The sequence below is a fragment of the Mangifera indica genome, chromosome 19 (genome assembly GCF_011075055.1).
Source record: "Mangifera indica cultivar Alphonso chromosome 19, CATAS_Mindica_2.1, whole genome shotgun sequence".
In the NCBI taxonomy this organism is placed as follows: Eukaryota; Viridiplantae; Streptophyta; class Magnoliopsida; order Sapindales; family Anacardiaceae; genus Mangifera; species Mangifera indica.
This window is the reverse complement of record NC_058155.1, coordinates 8,394,413-8,405,130: the sequence shown is the minus strand read 5'-3', so window position 1 is coordinate 8,405,130 and position 10,718 is coordinate 8,394,413. Positions and strand designations below refer to the sequence as shown.

General features: G+C 35.7%; 1 protein-coding gene across 2 annotated transcripts; it reads left to right on the top strand.

Moving 5' to 3' along the window:
- The first annotated feature begins 1,615 nt into the window (after nt 1-1,615).
- LOC123203545 (long chain acyl-CoA synthetase 9, chloroplastic-like) lies at nt 1,616-10,234 on the top strand. Of its 2 annotated transcripts, none has more exons than XM_044619944.1 (13): nt 1,616-1,634; nt 1,908-1,942; nt 3,412-3,902; nt 4,047-4,127; nt 4,975-5,244; nt 5,705-5,836; nt 5,949-6,122; nt 6,220-6,449; nt 8,261-8,378; nt 8,890-9,021; nt 9,105-9,239; nt 9,308-9,514; nt 9,858-10,234. In XM_044619944.1, the coding sequence occupies exons 3-13, from the start codon at nt 3,456-3,458 to the stop codon at nt 10,020-10,022; spliced, it is 2,091 nt and encodes a 696-aa protein (XP_044475879.1). In that variant the 5' UTR covers nt 1,616-1,634; nt 1,908-1,942; nt 3,412-3,455; the 3' UTR covers nt 10,023-10,234. The 2 variants fall into 2 exon arrangements, with proteins under 2 accessions (XP_044475879.1, XP_044475878.1); XM_044619943.1 differs by lacking the exon at nt 1,616-1,634 and adding an exon at nt 1,695-1,815.
- Nucleotides 10,235-10,718: the final 484 nt, after the last annotated feature.

The window sequence follows — 10,718 nt, the reverse complement described above, 5'->3', positions numbered from 1 at the left end:
ATTTGATGGATATATATATAGGAAATTTTTTTTAAAAAAAATTTTAAAAAATTGGAGGTGAAAATGAAATTAAGAACTTTTGCAGGGGAGAGTGGTCCCTTGCAAAAGTTATGCGAAATGCAGGGGACCACTGTCCCCTCCAATGCAAAAGTTATGCGAAATGCAGGGGACCACTGTCCCCTCCAATGCAAAAGTTCTGCAAAATGCAAGTAGGGCCGGATTCGAACTGAGCCGAGCCGAGCTCGGGCTCGGCTTGACTTTTTAAGGGTCGGCTCGAGCTCGACTCGAGCCGAGTTCGGCTCGTTTTCAGGTCGGTTGGGTAATGGCTCGATTCGGCTCGTTTATTATATCAAAACGACACCGTTTTGTATATATATATAGATCAAAACGACGCTGTTTTGTATAAAAAATTTTTTAAAAAATATACCGAATCAATCCGAGCCAGCTCGGGCTCGGCTCGAGCTCGATCGAGCCGAGCTGAGCCCGACTCGTTTCGGGCTCGAACCGAGCCGAGCCGAGCTCGAGCTCGAGCTAGCTCGGCTCGAATCCAGCCCTAAATGCAAGGGACCACGGTCCCCTGCATATTTGAAAATTTATGTAGGACCGTTGGTCCATTTATTAAATTTAAAAAAATAAAAAAAATAAAAAAATTTAAATTTTTCGATTCAGTATAATAAATCATCAGTTTATATATCAGTTCATAAATTAGATGTGAAACGATGGTTTTATGGTTCAAAATTAAGTAAACCAAAATTAAATGCTTAAATTTGGTTTCGATTTTGATTCAGTTCAATTTTGAGTTTATCGGTTCTAATTTTATCCGAACAAGTTTCGATTCAGTTCACGGATCGAACTAGCCCATGGCCAGGTCTGATGACAGGGGCCAGCTTGTACAGCATTTGGGCCTCATGCACCAAATCACATCCACCATTTTCGGCACATGAATGTACGGTGTAGATTAAGAGTTGAAAACTCAAATAGTCCACGTGTGTGGTTCATACCTAAACAATTGTTTCCACCCATTTCATCAATTAAAAAAATGAAAAAAAAATTAAACGCTCAAGAGTGATCACATTTTCCCACCCTAAGTTTTGCAAAAAAACTTTTTCACCTTAAATTACATTTTTTAATCCAAAATTAAATTATATTAACCAACAATCATTGTAATTATTATATTATTCTTAATTGTTTCTTTTTTAGAATTTACATATTACACCTTAACAAAACATAAAATGGTGTAGCATCTAATCTCTAAGATAATACGCATTTTAGCTTGTAAGCGAGAGAAAAAAAACTCTTTTTCAAAGATTTTATATAAATTATAAACTTTTATATGAAATCTGAATAATTATCTTAGCATTGAAACAGGCTGATACAACCCATCAAGGCCTATCTTTTGGAGAGCCTTGGCATAATACGGTCTGTGATATAGCAAGATGTATCAAATTAGATATGATCATTCATCCATTTTGGATTTTAGATAAGAAAATAAAATTTCTGCCTTCATGGGGTGTAAAGCGGAACTTGACATGATCCACCAGAATTTGCCTTCTAGAAAACCTTGATATGACACGGCCTGTGGTATGGCTGGATACATTAAATTAGACAGGGCCGACACGGGCTTTGGATTTTAGGTAAGGAAATGTGATTTTTGCCTTTAAGGGGTGGAAAGGGGTTGTAGGCCAACCCTTGGGTGGAAACATGTAATTCAGCCAACGCTGAAAACTAGTCTTACTCAGAACCACTACCTGTATCTCCAAATCACTCCGCTCTCGATATTTCCGCCGAATTTTTAAAACCCCCCTCGTTTCAATCGCGAACTACCACTTTAACCCATCGAGTCTTTCGCTTCTTTCTTCTTCTTCTTGTAATGCTGATGACTTGAATTCGCTTTTGTTTCTCTTCAGGGCGCCGCATTGCTGATCTGGGTTCTTTGTTGCTGGTATTTTCCTATCACTTCAATTTTTTTTTCTTGAGATGGGTCTCTTTTCTTTTCTTTTTGGCTTTTTTGTTTCATAAATTGGTTGTGCATCTTTTCGGTAATGTGTGAGGCTGATCAAACTTCTGTATTAGTGCATACAGCACAGTTTTTTTCTTTGTGGGATTTATCATTCATGTGGTGGTTTTTGTTATGGTTTTTGTACTCTTCTCTTACTTGTGTTATGACTTTTGGTTGTTTTTACATTACGTTTTGGGGATCGATGTCGTGTAAAAAGCTTCTTCCTTTTGTTGGAAGAAGGTTAATTGCTTGTTAAGTTTTGACTGAAGTTGAATGCCTGAATATAAGAGGGGTTAAAGAAAGTCAATTCCTATAGTTGACTTAGGCGTATCTCGTGTTTGTGTTTCAGAGTTTTAGTAAAATTGAAAATTATCCTCAGAAATGAATTTCCTTTTGATGCTGATTTTAATGATGCGGTGGAAGAACAAAGAGTCGCAGAGATTGGTCTCGTTACTGTGTAAAATTTTTGATTGAGAGAAAGTTATGTTTTGCTACTTTTTCTTTTTGTTATACTTACGGACTGACTGAAATAAGCTGCATTTCTTTAGAAAGATGTTTGATTGAGAGAAAGTTACGACTTTCAACTTCTTCTTCGTCTTTCAGTTGCCGACTGATGAAACAAGCTGACTTCCTCTTTAGAAAGATAATCTGCCATGGCTATGAGTTTCAGACATTTACACCGGTTTACACTTAATATTAAAATTATTCTTCTTGAAAGCCTGATGTTTAATAGGGGTGTTCAAAATCGGTAAACTGAACTGGTTTATCAATTTTTTTAACTAAACCAAATTTTTCGTTTGAAAAAAATATGAACTGAAACCGAATTGATTTAAAGATTAGCTGATTTTGAGCTAAAATGAAAATACCAATTAAGCGAACTAAATTTTTGGTTAGCTGGTTTTTGAACCGAATTTTAAAAAATTATCTTATTTTATTATTTTTTCCAATTTTTTTGAAAATATGTTCAATATTTTATTTATTTTTTATTCAACTTTTTAAAAACCGGTTTTGAAAATATAATAAACCATTAATTGAATCAAAAAACCGGATTTTCTATATTTTTAAACCGATATACAAACCGGTTTTGAAAATAACTTATTTTTCGGTTCAGTTTGGTTATCGGATAATTTTGAACACCCTTATTGTCTAATAGTGTAGTGGCTGGTGTATATTATATAGATTTCAAGGTCAATAAATATAGTTAGTGTTTTGTAGTAAAAAGACTGAAAAAAAAAAAGTCTTACGACCTAGCCATTTTATCTCAAACTTAACTTGGTCTGCTCAGCTTAACTATAAAGCTTAAAATATTAGTTGACAATTTGGTTTCATCTAATAGTGTCTTTGCTAGACTCAATTACCATTTTTGCTGATCATCTTTTAATTAAAATGGTTGAATTTGATTCTGTTATTAGGATTTAAACTGGTATATTTTTCTGGGGCTAAACAATCTCTGAAGATGACTCCCTATGTTGTTGGAGTCCTTGTTCCTCTAGTTTTCACTGTTCTGTTTCGGAATTCCAAGAATTCAAAGAAACGAGGAGTGCCCATTGATGCTGGTGGAGAACCTGGTTATGCAATAAGAAACTCGCAGTTTCCTTCCCCTGTAATCTCAGCTTGGGAAGGTATTTTTACTCTTGCAGAACGATTTGAACTTTCATGCAAGCAACACTATAATAGGCGCTTGCTTGGAACTCGGAAATTAATTTCAAGGGAGAATGAAGTCACTGAAGATGGAAGATCCTTTGAGAAGCTTCATTTGGGAGAGTATGAGTGGCTAACTTATGGTGAAGCATTTGAAACTGTGTGCAACTTTGCTTCTGGCCTAGCTCAACTTGGGCACAGAAAGGAGGAAAGGGTCGCAATTTTTGCTGATACAAGAGCAGAATGGTTTCTTGCGTTGCAGGTATTACCTTATTTATCACTGAATATCATAAGTTGCAGAATTTTTTGAGAATTTGTTAATAATCAGTTCTACAGAGACACAACTTATTGTCCCATTTGCTTGCTGTGGTATCATGATATAATTGATGTGGTTTTCTTGTATTAGGGTTGCTTTAGACGCAGTGTCACTGTGGTGACTATTTATGCATCTTTGGGAGAGGAGGCTCTGTGTCATTCATTGAATGAGGTTCTTTTTTTTATCTCTTGCTCTATTTGTAAAAGAAGTGGTCAACAGAAGTGAATGCTCAAATCATTGCTTGTATACATGTTTGAACTGTTAGTTGTAATCTGAGGGAACAGATTTATGTCTTTGTTCTTTGCATACTTACATGTATTTTGTTTGAGCAACTGAGCCTGACTCACTACTTTGAACAACTACAGCATGGTTTATTAAAATTTCTTTAGCTCTTTTCCTTCTTGCTGGTTAATTATACTGACAGTCTTATTTAGATAGATTATGGCAATTTGAGGCTGATCTCTTAAAGTAATATTATATCATAGATTATGTATTAGGACCATCTATAAGTTATTTTGCAAACTTTCCTAAAGCAATAAAATTGTTTCATTTGCTTATAGTTTTTTGAATTGTGAATTTTTATCTTTTGTTTAGGTTTCAACATTCCTGTTTCGATGCATAGATCTTGGTCTTTAGCTAGCTAATGACACTAGTGCATGGTTATTTGGTAGGTAAAGCAATTTCAGTTTAGTTTAATCTAAGAATTAAAAATTAAAAAAAAAATTGTGCCGGTAAAATTTGTTTTTTTTGTATGGTTGGCAATTTCCTCAATTTTAGCATTCCATATGTTTTCCTTCATATTATGAAAGTACAATTTTTCTTCCCCACATTCTGATTTCTCTTGTTTAAATTAGAGCTATCATGTCTAGATTACTATTTTTTCCTGCTTGTTGGAACATTTAATTAAATGAAAATGGAAAGAAAATTACCTTATAGACCATTGGAGTTAGCATGGAGGCCTTTTATTTGTGTTACTGCTATCCAATGTCTAATTTTACTTTTCATTCTTTTTCTTTAGACACAGGTTACAACCGTTATTTGTGGGAGCAAAGAATTGAAAAAGCTTGTAGATATAAGTGGACAGCTTGACACTGTGAAGCGTTTGATATGTATGGATGTTGACATTCCATCTAATGTCTCATCAGTTGAGCAAAGTGGTCAGTGGAAGATGATTTCATTTGCTGATGTATTGAGTCTTGGCAGAGAAAATCCTATCGATGCTGAGTTACCTGCTCCATCTGATATTGCGGTTATAATGTATACAAGCGGGAGTACTGGATTGCCTAAGGTTAAGCAATTTTATATTTTATGAATCTTGTACTTTCTCATAAGCTTGAGTCTTTTAACTGGTTTCTAATTGATTTCTCAATCATTGACTAATTTCTAGATCGGATAGACTAGTTTGGTTTTGCTGCTTTAATCCAATCTCAAGCTTGTGCAATCATTTTATTCCAATCCATTCTCTTTTAGAACTCCAAATTCTTGGAACTGAATCGTTATCCAAGTGCAAACTGTATCATTCATTTATGACAAATATTTATAGTAATTGTGAATGATAAATTTAGTTTTTCTGTCATATGTCTGGCTTATAACCTCCATTAATATTGGAATAGTTCTTGTCATTTTGGATTTTTTACAGCTAGCTACAATTTTTTCTGAGATGTTTGAATTTTATGATATTTTTTTTCGGTTGAATGAGATTGAATTTCTATTGAATCAACCACATCCATGAAACCAATTTTGTGCAGGGTGTGATGATGACACATGCCAATGTCCTATCTGTATTTTCTGCGGTCATGACACTTGTCCCTAACCTTGCAAACAAGGATGTTTATATGGCATACCTTCCTCTGGCTCACATCCTTGAATTAGCAGCTGAGGTATATAGCATTTAGTACAATTTGTGGGTCTTTCTTCCATTCATTTTCATAAAAGTTAATCTGTTTTTTTATTTCTTTGTGAGTTAACTTTTTCTAACTTTGTGTATTGCAGAATGTAATTTCTGCTGTTGGAAGTGCCATAGGATATGGTACCCCTTTGACTCTTACTGATACATCAAACAAAATAAAGAGAGGAACAAAGGGGGATGCTACTGTATTAAAGCCAACTCTTATGGCAGCTGTCCCTGCAATACTTGACCGTGTTCGAGATGGCGTGCGGAAGAATGTTAGTTACTATCTTGATTGATATATATTTGTTTGTGTTATCCTGATTACTGAACAAGGTCTCGTGCATTGATGCTGAAATATGTCAAACACTTCAGGTAGATGCAAAAGGTGGACTTGCCAAGAAATTGTTTGACTTGGCATATTCTCGTAGGATGTCTGCAATAAATTGTAGTTGGTTTGGATTTTGGGGCCTGGAAAAGCTTCTGTGGAACTTTCTTGTGTTTAGAAAGGTTCGAGCAATTCTTGGAGGTCGGGTGCGGTTTGTGCTTTCAGGAGGTGCTCCACTTTCTGGTGATACTCAAAGATTCATTAACATTTGTCTTGGGTACGTGTGCCTAGAGTATATTTTATCTGATCTTTACTAAGGTTATGAGCACACATGAGTTTTGTCGTGCCATGCTTATATACTTGAAACTTACATATCCATCATCTAAATTTGACTGTGATATAAAAGCACTGAAGTGCTACTAAGTCCTGATGATTATTAGGTTCAAGGAGGACTAGACTGTTCTTTACAAGACAATGATTTAAGTTTGTTATTTGCCCTCTTAACACATTACAATTTAATACTTGTGGATATTCATTTTTAGTTTTAGAAGATGTCTATTTTTGATTTTATGTTGCACTTAGTTACTTAATTCCCTATAAATGTCTTTATATTCCTCCTAAAAGAAGTATTAACTTCAACTTTGAATTTGATTCAATTAATCTGTAAAATTAGAAGTTGATGCAAATAGTCATTGGGGCAGAAGGTAGTGTTTGGCTCGTGCTTGCTCACCTACCTTAGAGCTCAAGCTCGAGCTTGAGACAAGAATGGATGATTTGAGTTCAACTTGAAAAATTATTATACACCCTTTAATTTTTAAAATATTATACGCAAACCCCATAATTTATGTATTTATCAATCACCCCCAATATTCAAAGTCAAGGAGCAGACTTTTAGAAGTGTAAATACAAGATTTGAAGCTATTACAACTATATTGATATTTTGCTCAAGCCAAATCGTGAGTTTGCGAGCTCACTGAGTTAGCCAACTTCAAGCTCAAGCTCAGCTTGAGAGCCAACCTCGAGCAACTTGACTCGTTTATGCCCTTAGTTCTTTTAGATGTTAATATAGAAAACAGTGCCTAGACAAACAGACCTCTGCAGCCACTACTTGGCTCTGTTTTATGCTACAATGTTGCTGATCATGGAGCTAGTCCATTAGTCTATTCCCTTATTTGTTTTATTGTAATGGATAATGAGGTTTAATTTGCCAATATTATTGATCTTTGCAACTCTCCTGGAGCGGTTTGTAGGTGTATAAGTTTTAGTTTTTGATAGAGAATTAGGTTGAAGCTTGTTAGAGCCAGGGATTTAGGTGACCTGCAAGGGAAGGTAATAGGAAGCACAGGTGGCACACATGGGAAGTTATGAAAACATAGAAACATGGAAAGAATAAGAGGAGGATTAAGGATGGAGAGAAGGAAACATGGAACATGACGAAAACATGCATGGGCAGTTATAAAATGAGCAAGTATAAAAGAGAGATTGGGGAAGAAGAGATGAGAGAAGAAATTGGCGTTTGCTTGGGCAGCTTTTGGCTGATTAAGGGAGAGAGTTGGCTTCTCAAATGCTAGATAAGAGCAGTGTCCTTCGCTGGGGTGGTGTTGTATTTGGTCAGGGAATATTTCGTGATTGTCAAATGTAGTTTATTACACTTACTTTCCTTGTTGACTCTATTGGTTGATTGTTCCAATTAGTTGTTTATAGAGTTTGTCGGGTTCCTTACAATGCCATGGTGATCAGTGACCTGTTACTATATAATTAGATTAATGTGAGGAGATTCCAGGCTTGAGGACACTTTGAAATGGATGTGTTAAGGTGAAAACTTATAGCATAAGGTTAGCAAACCTGGTTGTGGCCCATAACTCCTCAATTCAAGCTATTTAGATGTATATCTTAATCAACAGGACACATTGGTACTTGGACAGAATTAGGCAAAAACTTTCAATTATGATAGTGCATTAATTTAGGATACATTGGTACTTGGACAGTGCTGTAATAGTTAGTGAACATATATCTTCTGGAGCATAATTTCTCGTTTATTTTCATTCTAATATTTGTAAGCCTAACATAATTGATGCTATATTCCAGTGCTCCAATATGCCAAGGATATGGTCTTACCGAGACTTGTGCTGGTGGTACCTTCTCTGAGGTTGATGATATGTCTGTTGGTCGCGCTGGTGCTCCGCTTGCTTGCTCATTTATTAAGGTACGAAAGTAACTGATAATCCTTCCTCTGGGCATTTTATGGGAAAGTGATGGACAAATATTATGCACTTTTCCTGGGGAACTTTGCTAAGAGTACTTCATTCATTTATTCCTGTTCTATGTTATTGTTTCAACTTCATGTGGACAATTTCATGCACAAAGTACACCACAGCACCTCTTTCCTCATTTCTCTGCTTCTCCTTATCTTTATGTGCCTTTGCATGCACATGCACACTTGTTCCCCCTTGGATGTGTTTTCCTGTATGTAAGTACATATACTTGTGCTGAACCTTTCAGTTTCTCCTTGCTCTCTTTATCTAACCTTTAAAAAATCATCTACTGTAGTCAAACTTGATTTATTTTCTTCACTTGAGACTCACTAGCTAGTGCTTCTTTAATGAGATTTTCTCTTTTAATATGATTTATTGTACTTGCAGTTTGATCATCTCATTGTGATTGTTTATCAGTGGTTCTATTTTCAGTCATAATTATATAAGGTCTTACTTTTTCAGCTAGTAAATTGGTCTGAAGGTGGTTATTTAACTACTGATTTGCCAATGCCCCGTGGAGAAATAGTAATTGGTGGTCCAAATGTCACAGTCGGATATTTCAAAAATGAAGAGAAAACAAAGGAAGTGTACAAGGTCTGAGTTTCATAAATATTGACTAACTGCTATGGAAAGAAATTTGGGAGTTTCCAATATGACAATCTTTTATGTGGTTGAAGGTCGATGAGAGAGGAATGAGGTGGTTCTATACAGGTGATATAGGGCAGTTCCATGCTGATGGTTGCCTTGAGATAATTGACCGCAAGAAAGACATAGTCAAGCTTCAGCATGGAGAATATGTCTCCTTAGGAAAGGTAAAAGTATTGCTTTTAGAACATGTGTCATCAAATGAGCTTAAGGACTAATATGATTTGTCCTGCAGGTTGAGGCTGCTATCATAGTGAGTCCATACGTGGACAACATAATGTTGTATGCCGATCCATTTCATAGTTACTGTGTTGCTCTCGTGGTGGCTGCTCAGGCTGCTCTGGAAGCTTGGGCTGCCAAGCAAGGGATTAGTTTTAATGATTTTGCTGCATTGTGTGAAAAAGAAGAATCAGTGAAGGAAGTGCATGCATCTCTCGTAAAGGTAAACTTTTAGGAATTCATATTTAACATGATGGCAAGGAGTCTTATTTTTCAAGTTTTAAAAGTGTCTTCATGTGCTCTTATGTTCTTGTGAACTCTTCTCATCATTTATATGGCACAAAACACTTAAAAAAGCACTTGTAGCACGCTGTTGAGAGCTCATATTATTGAACACATTAAGTTGTTTTGTCGAAATGCCCGGCTGAGCGGCAGCCATGGTCATATTATTGAACAATTTTGAATACTCTCTCTTAAGCTTTTGAGTACAGTATGTAAAATCTGAAAGACGTTATTTGCTTCAGTTGTAATAACCTCTGATATTTTGGTTATTTCATGATTTACAGGCAGGTAAGAATGCACGTTTGGAGAAGTTTGAGATCCCAGCGAAGATCAAATTGCTTTCTGAGCCATGGACTCCCGAATCAGGTTTGGTCACCGCAGCTCTTAAGCTTAAAAGAGAGAATATTAGGAAGGCATTTGGCGACGACCTTGCAAGATTATATGGATGATAACAATACTCGGTTCTGTTTCAAACTCTGCCCGGGTGCTACTTACCTTCAATCATCTCAAATCTTTCTCTTGCTCTGTGTTTTTGAAGTTGATTTCCCTTATTAATCTTACTTGTAGGTTTCCCATCACAAGCCTACACATTTTCCTTTGACTGCTTCCACTTTGACCTTGTTTAGGCAATATGAAATTAATTAGGTGAAATTTGGTTCCACATAAGTCATATTTTTTCTCTCCCTATCTTACTGTCTACTGAAATTATATTAAGTCAAACATTTATGTCATGGCCAAAAATAAGCCTATGCTATTTCTTATGGACCAAGGCTTGTCATTCAATTTCCCTTGACTTACTGGCACCTATTAAATTAAACCATGCTAAATAGAATTACAAGTTCAAAGGCGACACCTAATTGCTTTAACTAGTGACATTTTAACTAACTATATTCATAATTCAATAGAAGAAGTTTCTAGGCAACATTGAAGTCTTAAGCCCAATTTGAAAACCTATCAAACACCTCATGTTTGTCAATTATCTTGTAAGGTGATTGATTTTGCCCCAAAAGGACCGGTGCCCATTTATAAAAAATTCTTAAATTAAGGAGCTAAATTGATGGAAATGTTGGTTGAGCTTGGAGAAGACTACAAATACAAACCCACAAAGGCTACACAATTCTTTTGGTCCATGATGTGAACTTGAC